The 12,683-nt window shown below is 42.4% G+C and overlaps 1 protein-coding gene across 5 annotated transcripts in view; it reads left to right on the top strand.

Annotated features, from left to right (window-relative positions):
• GALNT18 (polypeptide N-acetylgalactosaminyltransferase 18) overlaps nt 1–12,683 on the top strand; it is a 253,560-nt gene that overhangs the window by 114,169 nt on the left and 126,708 nt on the right. For 4 of the 5 annotated variants that reach the window (XM_030039346.1, XM_030039343.1, XM_030039344.1 and 1 more), the window contains exon 3: nt 8,440–8,632. The exons of the other annotated variant lie outside the window; for it this stretch is intronic. In XM_030039346.1, coding sequence (XP_029895206.1) covers nt 8,440–8,632 — 193 coding nt within the window. The remainder of the gene's footprint in view (nt 1–8,439; nt 8,633–12,683) is intronic. 5 annotated transcript variants of the gene reach the window in all.

Below are 12,683 nucleotides of genomic sequence, written 5' to 3'. Positions count from 1 at the left end.
GCTTTGATGTGAAACATTGCCACTTTTGTGAGTAGGCCTGCAGTCAAATGAGGGGAATAACCAAAACAAATCTTATGGACTAGTAACAACAAACATGTCTGAGTCTGCCTCTGCAACTATTTTTGCAGCCCTTTTCTGGCTTGATCCTTTCTCTTAATTGTAAACCTGTTCATGGTAATCTTTTTTTAGGAAGAAAAGTTGAAATCTGAATGCAGCTGAAAAAAATTACTATTTCTTAAAGAGCTTGAAAGGTTTTTATGGAGATAGAGCTAATGATGTTAGTGTGCTTTTCTGTTGAAGCTGGCTATTTTGTTAGTCCCATTGTTCTCAGCAGTGTTGGTCTGAAGAGAGTTTCCTTTTTGAGGTATGCAATATGCATGTGAGTTTTTTATGAAACTTGCTAGTTCATAATGCAGAACCACATTCATTTAGTTACCATAGTGTAACTATGTTACCAGAATTGGCCTTGTGGTATGCGATGGTTTGACCCTGGCTGGCTACCAGGTGCCACCAAAGCCACTCTATCACTCCTCTCCTCAACTAGACAGGGGAGAGAAAATATAAAAAAAGGTTCGTGGGTTGAGATAAAGACAGAGAGAGATCACTCGCCAGTTACTATCACGGGCAAAACAGACTTGACTTGGGGAAATTACCAATCAAATCAGAATAGGATAATGAGAAATAAACTCAAATCTTAAAACATCTTCCCCCCACCCCTCCCTTCTTCACAGGCTCAGCTTCACTCCCAAATTCTCTACCTCCTCCTCCCCCAGTGACACAGGGGGACGGGGAATAGGGGTTGGGGTCAGTTCATCACACGTTGTCTCTGCTGCTCCTCCCTCCTCAGGGGGAGGACTCCTCACACTCTTCCCCTGCTCCAGCGTGGGGTCCCTCCCATGGGAGACAGTCCTCCACAAACTTCCCTAATGTGGGTCCTTCCCACGGGCTGCAGTTCTTCACGAACTGCTCCAGCACGGGTCCCTTCCACGGGCTGCAGTCCTTCAGGCACAGCCTGCTCCAGCGTGGGTCCCCCACGGGGTCACAAGTCCTGCCAGCAAACCTGCTCCAGCCTGGACTCCTCTCTCCATGGGTCCTTAGGTCCTGCCAGGAGCCTGCTCCAGCGCAGGCTTCCCACGGGGTCACAGCCTCCTTCGGGCACCCACCTGCTCCGGCATGGGGTCCTCCCCGGGCTGCAGGTGGAGATCTGCTCCCCCGTGGACCTCCCTGGGCTGCAGGGGGACAGCCTGCCTCACCATGGTCTTCCCCACGGGCTGCAGGGGAATCTCTGCTCCGGCGCCTGGAGCATCTCCTCCCCCTTCTTCTTCACTGCCCTGGGGGTCTGCAGAGTTCTTTCTCTCACATATTCTTACTCCTTTCTTCTCTGTCTGCAGTTTCTGTTGTGCAGGGTTTTTTTCCCCCCTTCTTAAATACATTCTCCCAGAGGCACTACCACCATCACTGATGGGCTCAGCCTTGGCTGGCGGCGGGTCCGTCTTGGAGCCAGCAGGCATTGGCTCTGTCGGACATGGGGGAAGCTTCTAGCAGCTTCTCACAGAAGCCACTCCTGTAACCCCCCTGCTGCCAAAACCTTGCCATACAAACGCAATATATGGTACTATTTGTAGAAATTGTTAATAATAGCTAAGGAGGCTGTTCTTATATGATGAAACTTCAAGGAGATATAGACATGAGAAATGAGAAACATCACAACAGAGTCAATTTAGCATCGGTCATAAACTGGATAAACGTTATGCAGTGTACAGCTTAGGAAAATAAATAAGAGAAAAAATAAGGAAAAAGATGTATTGCTGGCAGCAGTTGATGGTCCAAATTAAGCAGCACAGAGGAGGATAAGGCACATGCAGTGCACTGACTTGTGAAGTACTGAACTCTTACTGTTCAGGGCTGTCTTTATGTCCTTTTCTGTAAATCAAGTAGTTGTTAACTGCAGATGCATATTGGAAGAGAGGACAACTGATTTCTTTTAAAGCTTAAAGGCTTCCATAGATGATGGATCATGACACAATACAAACAGCCACAGCACCAGTTATAGATTTAGATGCTAAACCGCTTTAAAAATTATTCCTTATAGATGCTTTAGTATCATTATGCCTTAGCTACCACTGAAATTAGATTAAATATGGTAATATTCCCTACCCGTTTAATCTGCTAAATGCCAGCTGTTAATGTTATTACATGAGTTAACGAACTTATTAGTTAAGGCCATATGAAACTTGAAGCAGCCACTGGTGTTCTCATGGTCTTTCTTAAATCTTGATAAGGAAGTATGAATGGGCAGAATCAGCACTTGCATAGCAGATAATGCAAGAAATATGTTGATGCAACATTGTTATGGGTTTGTGTGGTGTGGTTTTTTTGGTAGCAGGGGAGGGGTCGCAGGGACGGCTCCTGTGAGCAGCTGCTAGAAGCTTCCCCGGCTCCAAGTCGGACCCACCTCTGGCCCAGGCCGAGCCCATCAGTGACAGTGGTAGCGCCTCTGGGAGAACAGATTTAAGAAGGGGGACCGGCAGTGAGTAGGGGAGTTTTGGAATGTGAGAGGAACCCCTCTGCAGACACCGAAGTCAGCAAGGAAGGAGGAGGAGGAGGTGCGCCGGAGGAGGTGGATGCCCCTGCAGCCTGTAGTGAGACGGCAGGCTGCCCCCCCAGCCCATGGAGGTGAATGGTGGAGCACAGGCCCCTGAAGATGGCCGTGACTCCACGGGAAAGCCCGTGCTGGGGCAGTCTGTGACTGAAGATCGGCCCGCGGAAAGGACCCACGCCAGGGAAGTTCGGGAAGAACTGCAGCCCGCAGAAAGGACTCACGCTGGAGGAGTTCGTGAAGGACTGTCTCCCGTGGGAGGGACCCCACGGTGGAGCAGGGGACGAGTGAGGGGTCCTGCCCCTGAGGAGGAAGGAGCGGCAGAGACAAGGTGGGATGAGCGGACCCCAACCCCCATCCCCTGTTCCCCTGCGCCACTGTGGGGAGGAGGGAGAGAGAACCGGGAGTGGGGTTGAGCCGGGAAGGAGGGAGGGCTGGGGGGAAGGTGTTCTAAGGTTTGGTTTTACTTCCTAATACCCTTGTTTTGATTTGACTTGTAGTAAACTAAATCGGTTTTGTTTCTTCCCCAAGTTGAGCCTGTCTGTTGCCCATGACCATAAGTGGTGAGTGATCCCTCCCAGTCCTTATCTCGACCCATGAGCCTGCCTTTATTTTTCTCCTCATCCCACCATGGCTGGGGTGGGGTGGGGAGTGAGCAAGCAGCTGCGTGGTGCTTTGTTACTCGCTGGGCTTAAATCACAACAAGCATAAAATTATACTGGTGACAAAACTGAAGACAGTCTTTCGAGGAAGGTTACTGCTAAACCTTTGCATAACCGATGCATCAGTGCTGTTAGAGGTGCTGTTTGTGGTTCTGAAAAAGATAGGCATTTGTTGGCTAGAAAATACCCCCATGTAATTAAATAATTACATTATGCCAATGGTAATTAAATAATTATGTTTTGCCAAGGTGCTTGAAGACTACTACAATTACAGTTGGATACAATATTCTTCATTTCCTTCCTTTCACGACTTAAGAATGCTGTTGTAAATTAAGTGGTTGTCCTGTACTACCCTGGAAATAATCACATTTTCATGGTGGGCAGAACGATTCCTGTGCCATTATTTGCTGTTATCAAATGATGTTATATATATGCTTCGTGGTAATCAAGAAAATCCCTTCTTGAATTCCTTACTGTCTGGTCAGATTTTTTTATTATGTTGTTCTTTGTGTACTAGTTGTATGAGTTGCCTTATGAAAACTGGCAGAGACAAATGTGTATTGAGAAAAACTTAACAAAGTAAGTGTAGGTTATAAATAGATAACAAATGAAGGAAGGGAGAGGAAGGAAAGGGATACACTGGTACATTACACCAGTTGAGATCAGTAAAAATAAATGCATAACTTTTGATGGGATAGGGACCGTCTTGTCTTTTCTTGTTGCTTCTAACACATTGCTTGTCTGCAGCTCCTTACTAATAATAAGGGATAGACATTTTGTTGTCTGTTTGTTTGCTGCTTGGTTGTACAACCTCTGAAGAGAGCAAGTATTCGATTTATTACCAATTAACACAAACATTTAATTACTAGCTTGGGTGTTGGGAAACGAAGAAAACATGGGGCATCTCCTACTCTCCTGACCTTGGTCTTAGAATCATAGAATCATTTAGGTTGGAAAAGACCTTCAAGATCATCGAGTCCAACCATCAACCATGCCTATTAAACCATGTTCTGGAGAACCCCGTCTATTTGCTTTTTGAATACCTCCAGGGATGGTGACTCAACCACTTCCCTGGGAAGCCTATTCCAATGTCTGACAACCCCCTCAGTAAAGAAATTTTTCCTAATATCTAACCTAAATCTCCCTTGCTGCAACTTGAGGCCATTTCCTCTTGTCCTATCTCCAGCCACCTGACAGAAGAGACCATCACCCACCTCACTACAACCCCCCTTCAGGCAGTTACAGAGAGCGATCAGGTCTCCCCTCAGCCTCCTCTTCTCCAGACTAAACAGCCCCAGGTCCCTCAGCCGTTCCTCATAAGACTTATGCTCCAGGCCCCTCACCAACTTGGTTGCCCTTCTCTCATTTCCTTGTTTCCTCTGTTGTTCTCTTTACTGCTCCCTTGTACACTTGTTCCCTCTTCCTCGTCATTTTCTGCCCTTTCTTAAATATTTCTTCACAGAAGCGCCACCAGTTTTGCTGATGGGCTCTGCTTTGGCCAGCAGTGAGTCTGTTGGGGAAATGACTATGTCTGACAGAGCAGCACCTGACCCTCTCCCACAGAGGCCACTCCTGCAGTCCTTCCACTACCCAAACCTTGCTGTTTGTACCCAGTACACTAGAAGAGGCTATTGAAACCTCTGTGTGTGTGTTTCGTTACAAGGGCAGTGTTAACTTCAAGTTCAAGCTTCAATTACTAATAAAAATATCTTTTATTATTAGGAGAGAGTTGGTTTCATGTCATGTACAACCTGGATTTCAGCAGTGTCTTCTGATTTGCTGTCTCTGACTTATTCTATATAACGAGCAACAGAAAGAGGAGAGGAATTTCCGTCTTGGAGGCTGGTCAGTGAGATCAGATGAAGCAATAGATTTTATATTAATTGCATAACTAGTAAACATGATCCAGAAAGTATGAGCTAAAGATACACAGATGCTTTTGGAAAACAAGCTGTGAGTTTTTTGAGTCAGGTCAGGTAAGCAGTATGTGACCAACCCCATGCTGATGCCATGAACAGCCAGGCTTCTGGAAGGAGACTTCTTCCACCTGGGTGTACAGCCAGCTGACATCTGTGTGATTTATCTCTAGTACCAATTGATTTAATGGCAAAGTGTCAGTCTGCCAAACGTTAATACTACAGGCTCATGTCTGTGTACACTGATGCTCTTTGCATGGTGTGAAAAGTTAATATAGAGAAGACCCCATGTTAATATTTGCAGCAATGTGCTGTGGATGGTAAGCTTTCTTCCCACAGGAAAAATGGAACTAATCTTTCCTTTTTAGTAATAACCGAGCAGATAAATGTGCCTACCTTTGTATTGCTTCAGGCAGTACTACTTACTGCTTCACCTTTGAGGCTTAGCTTGCCATGATCATTCTGTGATTGTAGAATCAAGCGGTAAGAAGAAGTGGCTGTGAGACTTCAGGCCGAGATCTGTTTACAGAGACTAAGGCATCAAATGATGCTTGTTGACTAGTTGAAAGGCAGCTGATAGTCTTATAATAATTGTTTTTATTTCTTGTGAGAGACTGGCTGAATGAAGTCCCAAGGGTTTTCAGCCAAATAAAGGGAAGAAAGACTTTGTCATCAGCGATGCGTGCTTAATTCCATTGATTGGAATTGTAATTGAAAGTTCTTGCTATGACGCTTTTTTCCTGTAGAATAACTTATTGAAATAACATGTTTGCTTAGTATACAAAAAATGGCTGCATTTGACAAGTGGTTTATTAGCGCTTGTAAACTAAATTCACAGATATCCATTGCTGGAAAATATTAGTCTTGCAGATACAACCTGGATTACTGAGCGCTTTTTCAATCAAAAAACAGCAAGAGATTCATAGACCACTTTAGGAAATACTCCCTCCCATGTGATCGTTAGATAAAATTCAATAGATGCCTGTGTGAGTGTGATTCTGTGAAGGCGGTTGTTTCTGGGATGGCTCTTCATCCATGGAAAATTATCCTTGGATAACTTGGATAACTGCTCATAGTTACAAATGCATATGCACACGGTATTCTTACCACGAGTCTTATTTTTATTCAGATGTCTTCACGCATCATGCTGTCTGCATGTGGGTGGATCCTACAGTCTTCTGCCATAAGTGTAATATAAATATCAAAGTTAAAACCTTCAGGGAAAGTGTGCTTGATTTGGAGAAATCCAGGTTAATGTAACATACAACAGGTTGAACAAATATTTGCATATTTTTCTTGATTAGCGTGAATGTACGTGTTCTTGAAAAGTGCCAAGGAACATTAATTTCTACTGGCCAAGATCAGGACCGTACCTAATCTAAATATCTCTTATGATGTGAAGGTAGTTTGTGAGATTCGTTGTGTAAATTCAAGTTGTTTTTGTGAAGATCACGTAGTTATCAAAAAACAGAGATACCTGGGACTTTCCCCATTGCTGTGATTTTTGGACTGGTATTTAAAAACTATTCTGCCTTTCTCAAGTTAGGACCTTCTAAAATGATCTGAATTTATCCAACTTTTTTAATTTCCATTGCAGAGTTGTATATGAACTCACAAGCTCCACTCTGTCACATTTATCATGTGGTAGCAGGGGCTGTCAGTGTAGTTTCCTCGTTTGACTGAGAGTTTAGTATGTCTTTAGTCTTTGAAGAACTGGAGCCAATTCCAGGATTCAGGCTGGGAGGCAGTACTTCAACAAGTAAAGAAATGTTACATATTTACAGAGGTTGGAATGTAATGCAGGGAAGCAAGTGTCGTTAGTCTCCTGTCAGTATTGTCAGGGGGAAAAGAAAAACATCTTGAATGAATCAAACAACTTAATCTTCTCAATTCATGTTTTTGCATTTCAGGTTCTTTTTAGTAAGAGATCAAAGAATGTGCTTCCTGGCATTCTTTGGGAGTCAGGATTCTGGTGGTATATACTACTAGTACATAAATTGTTGTCCTTAGGTGTCCTTAAGCCAGCTGTCAGGTCTATAAGGGACTTTGGACACAGTTGAAGTGTCTGCCTATTGGACTTTTGAAAGATTCACTTTTATTTTTCTAAGTCTTTGCGTGACCCAGCAGTTACGGTTTATGAGTACAGCTCATCAGAAATGAGAGTTTTTATTTAGTTGGTTAGTTGTTAATGGCTGTGGAGACTCTTCATAAATAATTAGAACTTCCAGAAAATGAAGACATTTTTTCTTTGTGGAGCTCTAGTTTATGATGACAAATTGGGATCAAGTAAGGCATTTGATCTTTCTTCATTACTGTACTGTATATCATAAAGTGTTTACAAAGGCAAGGGGTTCTCTGGGTTAAATTGTGTGGTCAACTTCGTAAAGACTGAAGGGATGGTTGGAGGGGTGAGACGGTGCTGTTACGGAAAGCCTTACAAGTCACCTTGAACAGACTTCTTGAGCAACTAAATATTGAGAACAGATGCTGTGACTTCATTGTCCTGGAGCTCTTAAATTAAGTTGTAGGAATGTAATTTCCCATCTTGTCTATTGGTTATTGCAGCCAGAGATGTGGCCTTGTTGAACAAAAGCATTTTATAATGACACAAATATTACAAAGTGATGATCCCAGTAGCATCGTTGCACACACCTAAATATGGACTAAAAATTCAGATAGGCTGGATTGGTAAACTGGACCGTAAAATTATTGAGTGACTGAAACTGGTTTGCTATTTAAACATGGATGCCAAGTGCAGGGAATTTTTTCCCTCTGCTGAATCTGTAGTTTCAAAGAACTTATTTTACACACAAACTTTGCCAGCCATTTTGTGTGGTCTGTACAGACTCTCTCTTCTCTTCCTTTGGCTTTGTTTTTCCCCTTCAAAACTTTAATCTTTTTCTAGCAAGATAATTCAGGCTGAAACAAAATAACGTTCTTATTGTCTGATAAGAATCCTTCTGAAATTTAATTCAGTTAGATTTATTGGTCCCGGCCTTTAGTCTGATTGTGATGAAAAAGAATTGTTTTTAACTGATTGTATTTTGAATATTAAATTTTGAGCCTTAGGTGCTAATAGTTACACTGCCACAAGAGGTATGTGAGGGCATGTTATGTGAAGACTTACAGGCCGCTGTAAGCCAGCAGCACGTGCTGTTCTGTGTGGTGTTGTCCCTAAAGTTACGCTTTTTAAAGTAACGTACCCTAGAGCCTGTTGGAATGAGAGTCTAAAATTGCTTCTTTTTGTCTTTGTCTTTTGTAGAAGCTCCACCAAAACTGGAAGAAAATCCTGCTGAAGCGTTCACTGATTCATCTCTCTTTGCTCACTGGGGCCAGGATCTCAGTCCTGAAAATAGACGTATCGCACTTAAACAATTCCAGTATTACGGCTACAATGCTTACCTGAGCGATCGCTTGCCACTGGACAGGCCCCTGCCTGACCTTAGGCCTAATGGGTGAGTGCTGTAGTTCAACCTAGCATTGTAGATCCTGAATTATAGAGTCTGTTAGCTCTTTTTCACCTGGAAGTGTTATGTTGTTTGATCACGTAGAAGGTAGGTTACATACAGTGGCCAGAATGAGTAATTTCTATCAAATATATGAAGGTTAGATGTTTCAAATGTCTCCTGAAGTACCAGAGTGCTCAAATTAAGTCCTGTTAAAATCCCACTAAGTATCCATTAAAAGTTCCCTGAGATCCTTTGCAACCTTAATCTAACCTACAATTTACATTAGGTAGCAAGTGTTTTATTGCTAAAAGAATAACCTTTTTATGTTAAATTTATCACAGTATCTGACTAAGGTAGGAAGAAAATAAGAACTGCTCTTTTTGAAAGCCCAGAACTGTCTGCTAAAGATCGGTAAGCAGGTGAAACTGTTGAGCTCTATTGGTGAAATACGCGATTTAATCAAGCAGTGTGTACCAGCTGAAAGCCTACGGAGCCTCCTTCAGTGGACTGTTCTCTGCTAGGAAGCATGCATGTCAGGTGGGGTTAATACGGCCACTGTTATTGCACAATGGCTTGGTGAGATGGATGGGACCAAGGGAGTGAACAACCTTCCCTTCAGTGCATTTGAGGCCTGGTCTGGTAGGACCATTCACAGAGACAGTTAATGCTCAACTTTTTTTCAGCCTCGGTGATACATCTGATCCTTTGAACAAACAGCAGCTCTGGGGATGGGGAAATGGGTGGAGGGAAAACTGCTTTTTTGCAGCTCATTAAAAAAAAAATGATTAAAGTAAACATGATGGGTACTTACTGAATTGAAGATGTGATCTTACTTATTTTAACCAAATGTTTTAATAACTAAAGCAGTAAGCAGTGCATTTTGCTGTATATTAAGTTGTCTGATATTAATGAAAAGATATTAACACCACTCCAGGCAGCACTTTAGCAATTTTAAATATATCTATGCTATAATTATTATATATTACATTTTAGAAATATTTATGTTGTAGATTTGCTGAAATAACGACTTTAAGAAAATCAAAGTCCATGCAATTATGTTTGTGTTTTGGTTAAATCAGTTTAGCACTGTCTGTAGGGACAGTATCTTTTTTTTAAATTGTAAACTAATTTAGAGGAAAAATAAATCTTCTGTCACTAACAAGACATCAATGACAGAAATGTTTCTGTTCTTATATCTCTTTTGAAATTACTCTCCGGAATGATTTCAATCTAAATTTTTTATAACTATAGGTTTTAAAAATGAAAAAGACAGAGAAAATGAATGTTACTGTAGCTGAAAGAAATAAATTACGGTTGGGATTTTAAAAGAAACTCCAGTTAGAAATGAGTCATGATCCTAATTTCTATGAAATTTTTGATCCTTAATTAACTATCTGCCAGAAACATGTTAGACTTTAAAATGTGCTTATGGACGCATGCATACAAAATAATGGCTTAGTAATGGTAGCTCAGGAAGATATTTCCCCCCCACCCCCTTTATTATTGTTCAGGAGCAAGCAGGTAATCTGACACTGAAATGTAGTAAATTCTGATACTGAAGGAAATGAAGTGTGTTGTCAGGTAGTATGTAAACTGTTTGCTGTATCTATGGCACCCTGTGGAGTACAGAGCTACAGGGTATTCTGAAAGTCTTATTGCAAAAAAAAGAATTCCCACTCCTGATATGCAAATTCTCATTTGTGTGAGAGCACATGCATGGCTATTGTGGGAAAAAACCTACCCTGCAAGATTATGTTTTCCACTGTAATAACCGATTTTTAGCATCTGTTTTTAAAGCCAATTGCATTAGTCACTTCCAGAGTCTATATAGATGTGTTTAAATTATCCATGGGCAGACACTAGGCTCAAGTAGCGTAGCATGAAAGTCAAGGACAGCTTGGTCTGAAGAGAGTACACAGCACGTGGCGTGGAGACCGAGTTAATCAACTTTGCTGGGCCTTAGTCAGTTGTGGTATTCCTGTTCTGACTAGAAATGCGCGAAAGCACAGACATGACAGGGGTACCACAACAGCTCTGGACGGAGTTAGCCTAGGTCTAACCAAGCTCATTAGCCTGCATTTAGCAGTGGTTCTGCAAGAGTCAGCGTGACATTAGAATCCCAGCAAAGGCTTGTGGGCAGGTAGCTAAAGGAATGGAGTTCATATAGATATGTCTGGGCTCAGCTGTGGTCTATCATCTGTATTCATAACCTATCATATGAAGTATAGGAAGTTGGAAAGACAACAGAAATACATGTATAACTGAAGTCTAATGTAATTCATATATGGTTGGCCCCAGTTGAGACTGGGAGAATTAAGTGATCTGCCAAGAATGTGTAGTGTTAGTACCCCTTTTATGTCACACTGGTATGACTCAGCCTTGACCTTCTTTCTGCCTGCAGTGCTCTGAGAATTCATGTCAAAATAACTTTGCAGAGGAGCTCAGTGTTTCTTTGCAAGGTTCTGCCATGCGAAAGGCTATTCCGCGTATGTAATAACCCTGTATTATAGCGTAGAGGATTTTGTAGGGTTGATATTGTCAACATTTAATGCCACGAGAAAACCAGAGGACAATTAAAGATTGCTAAGCCATGATGCTGTGGAGGAGAGAGCAAATATTTGACCTTTCCCAGTCCTCCAGTGTGGGTGGGATGCAGAGGTGGGAGACCATATTTAGTAGTAAGGGCAGTGCACTCTGCCTAAGCCCCTGACTCTGGCTTCTCTGGAAAAAAATGACCATCAGTCAGACGGAAACATCCAGCAGATTGCAGCTGGGTCAGACTGTGGCAGTCGTCACACCTTGCAGTGGGACCTTCTTGTGTTTTTAGGTACTGCAGAGTGGTTTCTCACCCTCTGTACAGCCACGAGCCTCATGTCCTGTGGTAAAACGTTCAGAATTTGGTTACTTTTCACTGTGAATATTTGTGCTAGCACAGTGGAGTCCCCAGCACAGTCCAAGATAATCTATTACAATACAGATTGTAATAAATAACTCCCCTGGATATCCCAGCCTCCTGAAGTAATCGTCACATCCTGAAGGAGGCTCTGGTTTTGCAGTACTTAGTAGATAGTACAAGCAGTATTGTGGAATATTGCTTATACTGTCTTTCCCAAGGCCTCCATTTATTTTCTGCTGCTGAAACTGGGTGCTCTGCTGTTTACCACCCTTATGTGGATCCGTTAGCCCGTAACATATCTACATTGCAGACTAACAAATAACTCCTGGCTCTAATGAACTTGGAAGCATCGAGGAAGGCAATGTTGCCCTTACTGTGTGCAGGAACAGGATAATACTTCTGTGTTAGTTATAATTCTGTTGTGCTCATTACTTTAAGTAGGGCAGGCAGTAAGTACCCACAAAGCTTGTTGTGACTGAAATGTTGAACAAGCTCACACAGAAATGCATTATTAAAAGTTAGGTTGTTTAGGGATCCTAAAGCTGTGTACCAAATCTCCTTTTAAGTGGATGCACTTAGGATTCCACTTTGTTGGCTTGTAAATTTTTGTTGCCCGATCCAGTGTGGCAAAGCACATGTGGGAAAGAGAGAGAACATTCTTCTTTGCTTATGTGATGAGAGAACGAGGGGTAGTGGAAGAAGAGGTATGCAGCAGGACCCCAGCAGAGGAACTATTTTTGCAGAGTTTTGCTCCTGCATAACCTGTATGATATGAAGGAGCTGACCAGTGGGCATAAAGCAACTTTTTCAGTCAGTGTAACTGCAGTCAGCCAAACTTCTTTTGCATTGGTAAAAACAGTATTTATATGAAGAAGCAAAGGCAGGAAGGGTGGAGGGGGAAAAGAAGCATTTAAAGCTCAGATGTTTTTTCTTCTTTGGAGATTGCTAAATAGTATGAGATAGCATTTGGTGTGCAGCAGGTTTGCCCTTTTCCTAGCTGAGTCAGTGCTGTTTGGCATCTAGACAAGTGCAGAGGAGATGTCTTGTTTCCTGTGCAGAGAAAGGCTTTGTCCATTTTGTAAGTACTTCTTGTTTCAAAAAGTTCACCAGTCCCAAATTGTATTCCTTTGAGGCTCAATTCGGCAAGGGACAATGGTAGAA

Source organism: Aquila chrysaetos, chromosome 16, assembly GCF_900496995.4.
Source record: "Aquila chrysaetos chrysaetos chromosome 16, bAquChr1.4, whole genome shotgun sequence".
Lineage (NCBI taxonomy): Eukaryota > Metazoa > Chordata > Aves > Accipitriformes > Accipitridae > Aquila > Aquila chrysaetos.
The sequence above is the reverse complement of the archived record's forward strand: the minus strand, read 5'-3'. Positions and strand labels throughout refer to the sequence as shown.